The following is a 12,727-nucleotide window of genomic DNA, read 5'->3' as shown; positions in this document are numbered from 1 at the left end:
TTTTTTCTCGTAGCATGGATAATATATTAGCAATTAATTAGGAAGTTCCTGAATACCCTGTACAGGACAAGTTCTGCTAGACGGACATGACATTAAAACATTGAAACTGAGATGGTTGAGGCAGCAAATAGGACTTGTAAGCCAAGAGCCTGCTTTATTTGCAACCACTATCCGAGAAAATATATTGTTGGTAGGCCTGATGCCGACCAGGTGGAGATCGAAGAAGCTGCAAGAGTAGCTAATGCTCATTCGTTTATCATCAAGCTCCCCGAAGGCTATGAGACCCAGGTCAGTCAACATCAAGCTTCATGAAAATAGATACGATGTTGTTAGTTGTAAATAGTGATGAACTGATGGTGGCTAATCACACCCATCTAATGGTTCTTCAGATCAATCCTGCGTGATTTTATTTCATTTTCAGGATCCGACATAGAAGAAGCCTTTTGTTTCGTTGGTCGCAAGTCATGTTTTAAAATATTCTATTATAAACAATAAAAAGGAACATAACTAATTTATATCGCAATTATCAATGTGGGAACGTGGTATTACATGGAAACAGAGGTATTCCTACTTGTGGCAGTTGTGGGGTAAAGCGGATAATTGCTGAATATAGATCTTGACCAGAAGTTTTTTATATTTTTACTAGTTAGTTGCTTATTGAAATTTTTGGTAGTTTTTGTTGGGCTGTATGAATTTGTTTGGTCAACGAACCAAACCCATCAATTATCAATTATTTCTTCTCAAAATTTGTACGAGTCAAACCCGGGGAGTCGACTGGTCATGCATTGCGTATGAGAATGACCAAGAGGGTAACATGCTTCACCCAACAGCGCATGTGCATAAATAAATACAGAGCAACTGGAAATCTATTCTTAAATAGTGACTGGACAAACCACCGCTGGAAGACCAACCAACCAGTGGTGCCTAAACATTTAAAAAATGAAGGGGGAAAAAAAACCAAATCTTCTTCGATTTTATGCCTCTATGATAACGAATAAATACTGTTGAGTGGCTTTCAATAAACTTCTTATGAATGACAGAATAATCAGAGTACTCAATGTATGTTGACTTATGAGGTACTAATAAAGAGAGTCTTATTCCAATTTTTTAAAAGGAAAGAATGCTTCCTTTTCCCATTAGCTTGTAAGAATCCTTCAAAAAGGTAAACTTTCAAGCTAACATCTGCTGATTTGGAATGACAGGTCGGAGAGAGAGGATTGCAGCTTTCTGGAGGGCAAAAGCAGAGAATAGCAATAGCAAGGGCAATGCTGAAGAACCCGGCAATTCTTCTTCTGGATGAGGCAACAAGTGCATTAGACTCTGAATCTGAAAGCTAGTGCAAGAAGCCCTTGACCGATTCATGATTGGCAGAACAACTCTTGTAATTGCCCATCGCCTTTCCACCATTCGCAAAGCTGACCTTGTTGCGGTGCTTCAGCAAGGAAGTGTTTCTGAAATTGGAACTCATGACGAACTCTTCGCTAAGGGTGAAAATGGAGTTTACGCCAAGCTTATCCGGATGCAAGAAATGGCACATGAAACTGCCATGAATAATGCCAGAAAGAGCAGTGCAAGGTAGCTTTCACTATAGTTGGAGACTGTAATTTCATTTTGCATGAGTAGCTAAACATTTTTATCATAGAGCATGTTTGTCTTTTGATCCTTCCAAGTTATTGTCAAGATGAAGGTATATCATCCAATGACATGGCAATCTATTTGCAGGCCGTCGAGTGCAAGAAATTCTGTAAGCTCCCCAATAATTGCTCGGAATTCCTCTTATGGCCGCTCACCATATTCACGCAGGCTATCTGACTTCTCTACTTCTGATTTTAGTCTATCCCTTGATGCTTCGCATCCAAACTATAGGCTTGAAAAGCTTGCCTTCAAAGAGCAAGCCAGTTCCTTTTGGCGCCTTGCGAAAATGAATTCTCCTGAATGGCTTTATGCTTTTGTTGGTTCTATAGGCTCCGTTGTTTGCGGATCTCTCAGTGCATTCTTTGCATATGTTCTCAGTGCTGTGCTTAGTGTCTATTACAATCCAAATCACAGATACATGATCCGAGAAATAGAAAAGTACTGTTACTTGTTGATCGGGCTTTCATCGGCTGCACTTCTCTTCAATACACTGCAACACTTCTTTTGGGATATTGTTGGTGAAAACCTTACTAAACGAGTGCGGGAGAAAATGCTTACAGCTGTGCTGAAAAATGAAATGGCTTGGTTCGATCAGGAGGAAAATGAGAGTGCCCGTGTTGCAGCAAGGCTCGCTCTTGATGCCCAAAATGTTAGATCAGCCATTGGAGATCGGATTTCAGTAATAGTGCAGAATACTGCCCTTATGTTAGTTGCTTGCACTGCAGGGTTTGTGTTGCAATGGCGCCTTGCACTTGTCCTCATAGCTGTCTTCCCCGTTGTTGTTGCAGCCACTGTTTTGCAGGTTTGCTTGTTTCATTTCATCCTTCCTTGCGTGTTTTGGGAGTCTTCTGTTAAGTCACTACTCATTGTGTTGATTTTTATGTAGAAAATGTTCATGACTGGTTTCTCTGGAGACTTGGAAGCTGCACATGCCAAGGCCACACAACTTGCAGGGGAGGCTATAGCAAATGTAAGAACTGTTGCAGCCTTCAATTCGGAGACAAAAATTGTTGGTCTTTTCACTTCCAACCTTGAAACACCACTGCGACGTTGCTTTTGGAAGGGGCAAATTTCTGGAAGTGGATTTGGGATAGCTCAGTTTGCACTCTATGCTTCATATTCGCTTGGTCTTTGGTATGCTTCTTGGCTTGTGAAACATGGAATCTCAGATTTCTCCAAAACAATCAGAGTCTTTATGGTCCTTATGGTCTCTGCCAATGGTGCTGCGGAAACTTTAACCCTAGCTCCTGACTTCATTAAGGGAGGTCGAGCCATGAGATCAGTGTTTGATCTTCTCGATCGCAGAACTGAAATTGAACCAGATGACCCAGATGCTATCCCCGTTCCTGATCGGCTTCGTGGAGAAATTGAACTCAAGCATGTAGACTTCTCTTACCCCAGTCGTCCAGATATGCCAGTTTTTCGTGATCTCAGTCTTCGTGCTAGGGCAGGTAAAACTCTGGCCCTTGTAGGACCAAGCGGCTGTGGTAAGAGCTCAGTGATTGCCCTCGTACAAAGATTCTATGATCCAACTTCTGGGCGGGTTATGATTGATGGAAAGGACATTCGAAAATACAATCTCAAGTCCCTCAGATGCCACATTGCCATTGTACCTCAAGAGCCTTGTTTGTTTGCTTCTTCTATATATGAAAACATAGCTTATGGGAATGAGTCAGCAACTGAAGCTGAGATAATTGAAGCAGCAACTCTTGCCAATGCTCACAAGTTCATATCTGGCTTGCCAGATGGATACAAAACCTTTGTTGGGGAAAGAGGAGTTCAGCTATCCGGAGGTCAAAAACAAAGAATAGCAATAGCCCGGGCTTTTGTGAGGAAGGCGGAGATTATGCTTCTTGATGAGGCAACAAGTGCGCTTGATGCTGAATCTGAGAGGTCTGTTCAAGAGGCTCTAGACCGTGCTTGCTCTGGAAAACTACTATTATTGTTGCCCACAGGCTATCAACTATTAGAAATGCCAATGTGATTGCGGTGATTGATGATGGGAAAGTAGCAGAGCAAGGATCTCACTCGCAGTTGTTGAAAAATCACCCTGATGGGATATATGCACGCATGATTCAATTACAAAGGTTCACACACACCCAAGTTATTGGGATGGCCTCTGGTTCAAGTTCTGCAAGACCAAAAGATGATGATGAAAGAGAGGGTTAGTTGTTCACTAGAACTTACCAGCGTTAGAGGAATATATGCCAAATATTCTTGGTGATTATTGGCATTTTTGTTTCACACTAGTACAGTTTGTATATCATCCTTCCCCACGTTTTCGTGCCTAAGAATGTAACCCCTTGTCCTGATGATTGTTACCAAGGAAATGACAAAGACACATACAAAAGGAATTGAATGAATATTAAAAGATGAATTGTTTCCTTGTAGAGAACTGAATCTTAATCTTGTTGAGATTCTTCATTGGCTTTTTTTTAAAAGGAACGATCCTGAGATGATGCGAAGTGTGGTACTAAAGTGCACCAGCAATGACCGCATGACTGTTTAGAATTGGGTAAGGTAGTGAATGCTAATATTAAATCTCATCTATCATTTTCCAACATTGATAGTGTAGTTGTGGCCGTGAGGATAGAGTGGTGATGAGCAGCAGCACATTCTGCTTCTTGACAATGACGGATACGTCACGGTCAGATATTTAGGATGAGCCTTTCCTAACGATATGCAATCTTCTGGCGCTGATCCCAATTAGATAAGAGTACAAATGACGGGGATTGTAGTGTAAGGAAATATTATTATTGGGTAAAAACCACATGGACATGTCACGAACGTGGAAAAGTTAAATGTACATGATAAAGTGGGAATCGAAGGGAAATCTAAATGCGGGAGCACTAAGAGGACAAAGCGTGGGAAGAAGCAAAGTAAATGATAGGAAAATGTCAAGCCGGTGTTGTTCCTTCTGGGGACTAAACCTTGGCGAATTGGTGGAAAAGAAAAGGCAAATGGGTTAAAGGGGGTGAATCGCAACATCAACATGTGGGGTGTTTTATTGAAGTAGTACATTCGTCGGTGGGGGTTACACTTGCATTCTCCAATGATGCATTCTCCATTGTATGCTACGGTCTTCTGTTCCAAGTTCCAACGAGGCTTATGGTCAACAACGTTGTAAACGACAACATATCGCAACTATCCTAAGCGCCCACGTCGTATCGTATGATATACGAAGCTACGGACCTATTGTTTATTTGTTCGTATAAGAGCTGTATGCATGTGCGTGGAACTGCGGGTGCGGAGCGCTAGGGGTGCTTGGCATCGAGTAAAAACAGTTAAAAAAGAATAATTTTATAAAATTCTTCTTTCATACTTATTTTGTATATTATAAATTGTTTTTAGAATTATAATTTAGTTTCTACCTAAATGCTCCATTGTTTTGATAATGTTATTTCAAGCTCCTTTTGTCAAATTTATACTTTTCATAAAATAAATTTTTTTACTGTTTGATTAAAATTTAAAAATTTTAAACTTTAATACATTGATAGCAGATGTAATTGGATTTTTGGTTTATTATGAGTACGGAATAATTTGTTAGTTTTGTCCACAACAGAGTCTCATTTCCAAATAAAATTTCCCAAGCTGAAATATACTTGACAATCTCTGCGCCCAATATACTTAAAAGTTTTAGCATTAAATTTAATTACACGAATGTTTATTCAATAACAGAAATTATTTCACGCTCTAGTCAATAAAATTAGTGTTGAATTACCTATTAGTTAGATCTTGCTCGTTTATTTAACAAATACTACTTATGATCCTAATTATAAGAGTTAGTTGACTAATTAAAAGAGATTAATGAAATAAGTTATGTTAATTATTTGTAATAAATTTGTGTTTTTTTCCTAAAATATCCTTACTAATCAAATGTACTGGCTAGAGCTATCATTCTTAGAAGGATTATCTTAGAAAAAAATGCATAATATAGAGACAAAGTGGATGGGTATTATATTTAGGATCAAAATAAAAGTCAAACAGGGTCTTATATAAGGACCGGAGGTAGTATTTTCCTATTTCAATCAATTATTACACGTATATAAGCTAGTTAATATTACCTCCGGTCCTTAATATAAGACCGTGTTTGACTTTTTTTTGATCATAAATATAATACCTCAATCCACTTTGTCTCTCATATTTATACATTTTTTTCCCAAAGTAACCCTTCTAATAATGATAGTTATAGTCAATACACTTGATTAGTAAGGATATTTTAGGAAAGATAACACCTATTTAGGACAAATAACTAACTCAACTACTTTCTTAATCCCTCAAATTAGTCCCCGAGGTAGTATTAAAAATCAATAAACTATAAAAACTGAAAAACAAATCTATTATTTGTGTTCATAATTCATAAATATAGTTTTATCTATCAAAACTTTATATTACATACAGATGCATAAATTACCAAAGGAGTTTATATCATTACACGCATATCAAATTAGAGGTGTTTGAGAAGTACTTTTTTCACAAATTAAGAAAAACTCTTTATATATAACCATATATTATTTTATATCATAAAATTGCTTTTAAATTATGATTTTATTTTCATCCATACACGCCTGATCTAATTTCTTCCAGGTCATTTATAAGCCGAATGAAGCATTGTTAATTTGTCACTTGTTTTGATCTTTTATTTTGTTTTTTGTTGTTTTTTTTCAGGTAACAAATTTGGGCGCCAAGCTCTTTCCATTTTCACGACTTTTCCGCTCCGGTTTCCTGGATCGAGAAGCCAGCTTATGCTGTTCTAACCCAGAACCCGGCAGTAGGGTTTTGGCGGGGCTTGGCACGGAAGAATACGACGAAGAAAATGGGAAGCGGGTCGACGTTGGCCGGAAGGAAGTTCCCATAATCAGCAACGATGCCCTCAAGTGGATTGAATTGTCGGTTCCTTCTCCTTCCATCAGTGCCGCCATTGCCGTTGACAGTGGGACTGCCACTCTTGGACCTCCCAACAAGGACCGCGCCTCTTGCTTTGTCATTGGAAATCCTTCTTCTTATCTCATATGGTAGCTTCCTCTTTCTGCCCTCTTTTCAAGTTATAGCTCTGCTCAAACTGCCTCGTCCGTTGTACATCTACTGCATTCTTCGGTAAAAAAAATCTGACGCTATTATTACCAACCACCCTTGTGGCTTCCTCTCATAGGAGAATTCACAAAACGCAGCCTCAAGCATTAGAGTTATTGGAGATCCGTGCTTCCGAAGAATTTCCTAAAGCTGGATTGAGATTCACTTTCCCCCTCCCGAGCTTTGTCCATTTGCTTTCATCTGCAAAAACGAGGTTATGCATCCATCATACACCACACTGCATATCTTTTGAACACAATATAGTTGATTATATTTTGCTTTATTGATCATTTGTACGCCGTCGAGATTGTATCCTGCAATTTTCTTGACTCAGTTAACAATTCTGTTATTTGCAGATTACTGCCACTTCCAGATTCCCTACTTGCTTTTTGTATTGACTGTGTCTGGGGTGGCTTACCTCTTGAAAATTCGAAATGTTTCTACATATGCATCCTGCTCCGTCTTCCCAGCTCACGAGCTTACAGAGCTTAACTTGCACAATTACTCGAATTATATGCCAGTGACTGCAGTAACAGCAACTTCCAACTTCCGGGTGTCTTGTTGTTGGCAGAAATGATGGTTCGGTCTGCTGTTTTCAGCTCGGTGTACTTGATCCAAGTGCTGCTGGTATGATTAACTGGCTCTTTACTTTCAAGTATTAATGGATGCATCAGCTTGCATGCTTCATTCCTCCTTCCTCTTGGATTCTTTCATTACAATGCATACTGGTGCAATTTGCATGTCCTCTGGCTAATTGAATTTGCATTCACGTGACTGTTCCCAATTGATGTGGAGTGTTCCTTCTTAAGGAATTCACACTGCAAATTATATCCTACCCGCAGCTGCTCTTGTTTCTTCTAACTGCCACTTCAATGATCAGCATTGTTCGTGTTACGGATATCACTGTGAAGCACCATGTTATTTTCTCCATATTTAGAGCCTTTTTTATTTAACTTATTACTTGTTATAGTTTATAATGCATTTACGTTTCCCTGAAGGATTTGTGGTTGAGCTGAGAGATGAAGTTGGAATCAGCCGATTGTGGGGCCTTATGTCACGGTATTTTTTTAAAGATATTAATTGATATTGAGCAATCAAATATATTGTATTATTGTAAATGTAATATGTGTTTTTTACAGTCTTTTGGTATCTCCTATTTTCTCAGATTTTCAATTTTGAATTGTATTATGATTTATGGATTGTAAACTATTCCCTAAATATGTCTTATAGGGGTAAAATGGTGAGTTTAGTACAAGACATGGTGATATATGAGCTTCATGGGAAAAGATTTCTGTTTGTACTTCATCTGGATGGGTCAGTACGAGTTTGGGATCTCTCATGTAATTCCAGGGTCTTTAGTCATACTATGGGCACTACAACCATGACAGGTAATTTGTAGTCCTAAACTTTAATTTAGTCTTCATATTGTTTTCCATTTATCTTATACATGCTTTTTGACCAAGTGTACCTCTTTCAATATTAGAGAGTAGTATTATCATTGGTTCCTTCTGTATCAATGTCCTAAAAAGTGGGATAATTGGATAAATTAGGAAAGCTTCAGCGGGCAGTGCACAAACTTTTCAGGATTTCAAGATCTGACTTCTACATTTTGAGTTAAGAGTGGGAAAGTGTATGATAGAATTGGTGGATTGTGTGGAGAAGTTTAAAGGCCATGTTGTGAGTGGATTTGATGTCAAACCTGGTTTCTAAAAGATGAAGTCAAAACTTTTTATGCCGTCTGTTTTGATAGATAGCTTTTAGCCTGATAATGAGAGGTAGAGGGAGACCAAGAAGGACACTTAAAGAAGTCACTAATTGAGGTCTCTCGGTTAATGGCTTTATTTTGTGGACTTTTAGAGATGATTGACTGGAGGGTTTAGAAGGCAAAGTAAAATTCAGCTGAGAAAAAGGAAGATAATTTTTGTTTCTTATAGTACTCAAATGCTTTTGATGGACTTTTGGAACCCTTTTTTTTTTTTTGGTTTTTTTTTTTTTGTGTTGTTGCTTAACAGTCTCCTTTGTGGGTAATGATACGTAGTGACTCTCTTTTATGGTAGAGCTTAAATACAGTTGATAATTTATTACAGCCCTACTTTTCTTTGTTTAATGACAATATCGTGCATTCCCGTTCCTGTTGTTTACACCGCTCACAAAGATATATGTACTTATATCATAATGTTTCTTTTATTCAGGTGCTAGCTTTATGAAACTATGGTTGGGTCAACCTTGTTTGGATTCAAGTACGATTCCAGTGGCAATTTTGTGCAAACAGTCATTGGTATGAAACTTACGTTTTGAAACTCATTTGTTATTGATAAAAACCATTCAGGCTTATATTTTATCCTTGTTATGTTGTGTCAGTACGTACACTAGAAGCTTTGTGGCTTGATGCCTAGAATCTTCATTTGAGTCGTGTATGATCTAAACTATTGAAAACTCTACACGTAGCTGATTGTTGTTAAATAAATGTTTGTAAAGATGTTAATCATCTCGTATTTAAAGTATATGTATTGCCATATTGGCCAAAGCAAATATATCTATAGTTTCATCTTATCATTTGAACATAGCTGATCTGAATCTGAACCTGGTTGATAAAAGTGACTTTATTGTTCAAAAACCAACTTAAATCAGATTAGTTGGCCTACCTAAACTAATTTGGCACATTTGGAATGAGTAATGCTGAAGATGACTAATTAAATTGTGATGATAATTACATTGGGGCAGATGTAGTCTAGATTGAATTTACAAGGTTTTCTTAAAAAATTAAAAGGTTACATTTTAACATTTAAATGATGAAAGTAGAAAATAAATAAATTTGTTAGTTGTAGAGTTCATGAAATTGATCTACTAATTTTTAATTTCTAGTTTGTTGTAATAAGTTAATTTTATTCTTTACTGGTTAACAGTGGCATTTGATTGTTACAAATCTCATTTAATAACTGATAGAGAGTAAATTACGTTCCTTAAGCATCTTATAGAGTATCCCATATTAGGTATGATTAATAAATAATACTCAGTTTTTTAAGTTATTGATTATTGACTTTTTTTTGGGGGCTGTGTTGAAGGATGAAAGCTTGGAGATGATCTCTATACACAATATCCAATACAATTTTAGTGACAGAATAATTTTCTCACTGAAGTCTTCACGAAATATTTCTTTGGAGGAGGTAAATTGCTGATCATCTCATGTTAACTTGATTTAAACATTTAGATTTGACTTTTCATCTGCATCAAATGCCGTACATCACTAGTTTTTTTTTTTTTTTTTTTTTTTTACAGGGAGGATGCATTGACGTCAAACTAACTTCCAACAAAATATGGATACTGAAGGATGATGAACTAATATCACGCATGTTTTCTGCAAATACTGACGAGTATGTGACATATTTTAGCTTGTTTCTGTCAATCTACGAACTGATTATTGTTCCATATTATTATGGTATAAACTGTATACTCAATCTCTAATGATTTTGGGCATTCTGATGTTACTGTATACTCAATCTCTAATGATTTTAGGCATTCTGATGCTAAAGGTTTAAAGATAGTAACGAGGTTAAATCAGTTGGTTTTGACCTCAGATAGAGCTAAACTATGGTCCTTGTACGGTGACATAACACCACCAATAGCCAGGGCCTATTTATGTGTTAATATAAATTAGATAACCTAGTTTGCAGTTAATGATTTTGTTATGCATGTGTATGATTTGCTACATTTGGACCGTTACCATTCAAGCTGAATTAATTACTCTACCTTGTTAGGGAAGAAGAATTTTCTCATGTATTACAAGAAGAGTTTGTTGCTGATCAACTATTTCAGGGTTCAGATCATCTTGCAGATGAAATTTTGCAGATTGCTCATTCATTATTTTCATCTTCCAAGGTATTGGCTTTTGTGGAATCTTCTATTATCATTCTAAAATTATGAAGTTAGTTATCAAAGGTTGGGGAGCTGTGAGGAGTTTTTTTTTTTTTTTGGGGGGGGGGGGTGGTGATTTGGAGATAACTCAGTCTGTTGATGGGAAGTATAGGGGGGAAGCTAGGTGGTTATGCACTCTCTGTTGTTTTGATGTTACGATCTCATTAGTGGGGTGGGTTGGTTTGAACGGTGAAATTCCAAGTGTTTTTTGTGATTTTAACCCTTTGAGGGAAAAGTGGCAAGGGGAGAGGGTTCTTAAGGAAATGAAAACGGTAATGAATTAACCCATTCCAAATCCCCTAATTTGGAGTGGCTTTAAAACTCTGGTTTAGGATGTTTCAAATCACCCCATCTCCCCCCATCCCTTACCCTCCCAATCAAAGCCCTGAATCAGGGACCCCAAGATTTAAAGATGCTCTTGGAGGCATTTTATTGCTTTTCTAATTGGAAAATATTTATGCCTCAAAATTTGTTTTTATGCATGCATGTACATTTGTTGTGATGTGCTTCTGTGTGTATGTTTAAATAGATGCTTGCATGTAAAATGATATCCAAGGCTGACGATGATTTTTCTAGAAGTTGATTTTTTTTCCACTCTTTGAATGAGGTGGTGGTAGAGGGCATATTCCAAGGGCATTGGGTGCATATGAGAATGATTAATATAAAATGGTACTTGCTATGGCATACCATTTAATTTGATGGGCTTTTGTGACCACATGATCTAAGTGGTAATTTAGCTAGTGCACCACGAATGTAATATATGCAAATCTGTGGAAAAGCAGACTCCATTTGCATTCAGCAGAAACATACCCTGTAGCCTTGGACGCTTAATACTTTTCAACTTCTATAATTGATGGCCAGAAGCTACTTATCCTTCGTTTTCTGTAAAGTAAAAGAAAAGAAGATGAAGAAATGTTACTTGTTTTGGAGAACTGTGGGGTAGAGGGTAGGTCGGTGATTAGTGTTAGTTTGGGAGTTTATTCTAAAGCAAACCTATCCACACATCTGTTGCTGTAAACAGGGGAGATATGCGGTTTTAATGGATCTGAATGAATTTTGTGATCTGGTTTTCTGTTGGCTTGCCATGCATCAACTGCTGTTATTTTGCTTCTTCTTTTAAAGTTATTACTTACAGTTAATACTTCATGCTATTTTCTGCAGGATGATATTGTGCCATTTGTATCCTCAATTTTCTTACGCAGGTTGCTTCTTCCTGGAGTGCATCATAATGCAGTTATGCATGCAACCCTAGTTGAGTATAAAAAGCAGTTGGTTGAATCTGAGTTCCAAGCATTAACTTCTGATGGACTAAAGAAGGAGATACTTTCAGCTATTGAACATGAGGTAATTTTCATATCCGGAAAATCTTTCTTCTCATTCTTGTTTTTCCTTCAGCCTTGGGAATGATAAATCTGTTATAATAAAACTCACAAGATTCCTCTGATAGGTTGGAACTGAAAAGATGTCGATATTTCAATGCTGGAAGTATTTTTGCACCCGCTACTTCCATAATTGGTGCAAGATCAATGCATCCTGTGGCTTGTTCATTGATTACTCTACTGATGCAGTTGGTTTAATCAGAAAAAGTTCAGTATCGCTTTTTCGTTCTTTGGAAGATATTGCGGATTATAGAAGGTACTTATCATCACCTCTCCACTCTATTTTGACCACATTTCTTTTTATACAAAACAAGAAAGAATTTCTAGCTTTTCTCTCAAGGTTGGATTGGCAATTTTGGTGAGTGGGGGGGGGGGGGGGGATAAACCCATTGCATTGGTTGGAAATTCATTAAAAATGAATGGTAACCTGCTCTACATTGCTTGGACGTCACCATGCGATGGGATGGGTTTGAAGGATTGAATTCCCAATATTACTCTTATATGTGAAAAAGGAAAGATAGAAGAGAAATTGGAGAGGGTTGAATTCCCTCAATTTAGAGGGGTAGCCAGAAGTTCCAAATCCAGACCACCCCACTGTTAATCTATGCTGCCAATCAAGCCCTTCTTTTGGTTCACTTCCTTGATTACATCTATATGCTCATTATTTTACGTACAATTTTTTTTTTAAATTTAATTTTTCTTCCATTCACATCCTGTGTCTTTTC

At 37.4% G+C, this 12,727-nt stretch overlaps 1 protein-coding gene and 1 pseudogene across 1 annotated transcript; both read left to right on the top strand.

Moving 5' to 3' along the window:
• Positions 1-61: 61 nt before the first annotated feature.
• LOC114732027 (ABC transporter B family member 1-like) lies at positions 62-3,974 on the top strand (annotated as a pseudogene).
• A 3,284-nt stretch (positions 3,975-7,258) lies between these two features.
• Positions 7,259-12,545, top strand: LOC114732064 (nuclear pore complex protein NUP160). Its single transcript, XM_028919355.1, has 10 exons — positions 7,259-7,335; positions 7,707-7,767; positions 7,939-8,096; positions 8,901-8,986; positions 9,774-9,875; positions 9,988-10,082; positions 10,467-10,587; positions 11,785-11,967; positions 12,071-12,258; positions 12,515-12,545. Exons 2-10 carry the CDS (start codon positions 7,760-7,762, stop codon positions 12,543-12,545), a joined length of 972 nt encoding a protein of 323 aa, XP_028775188.1. The 5' UTR covers positions 7,259-7,335; positions 7,707-7,759.
• Positions 12,546-12,727: the final 182 nt, after the last annotated feature.

Source organism: Neltuma alba, unplaced genomic scaffold (assembly GCF_004799145.2).
Source record: "Neltuma alba isolate B1F8T4 unplaced genomic scaffold, ASM479914v2 tig00012871_pilon, whole genome shotgun sequence".
Taxonomy (NCBI): Eukaryota; Viridiplantae; Streptophyta; class Magnoliopsida; order Fabales; family Fabaceae; genus Neltuma; species Neltuma alba.
Note: the sequence above shows the minus strand (reverse complement) of the source record. Positions and strands in the feature narration are given on the sequence as shown.

Coding starts and splice junctions, on each gene's coding strand:
- LOC114732064 (XM_028919355.1), top strand. Junction 8,097..8,900: donor GGGCACTACAACCATGACAG/GTAATTTGTAGT, acceptor TCTTTTATTCAG/GTGCTAGCTTTATGAAACTA. Junction 10,083..10,466: donor TTTTCTGCAAATACTGACGA/GTATGTGACATA, acceptor CTACCTTGTTAG/GGAAGAAGAATTTTCTCATG.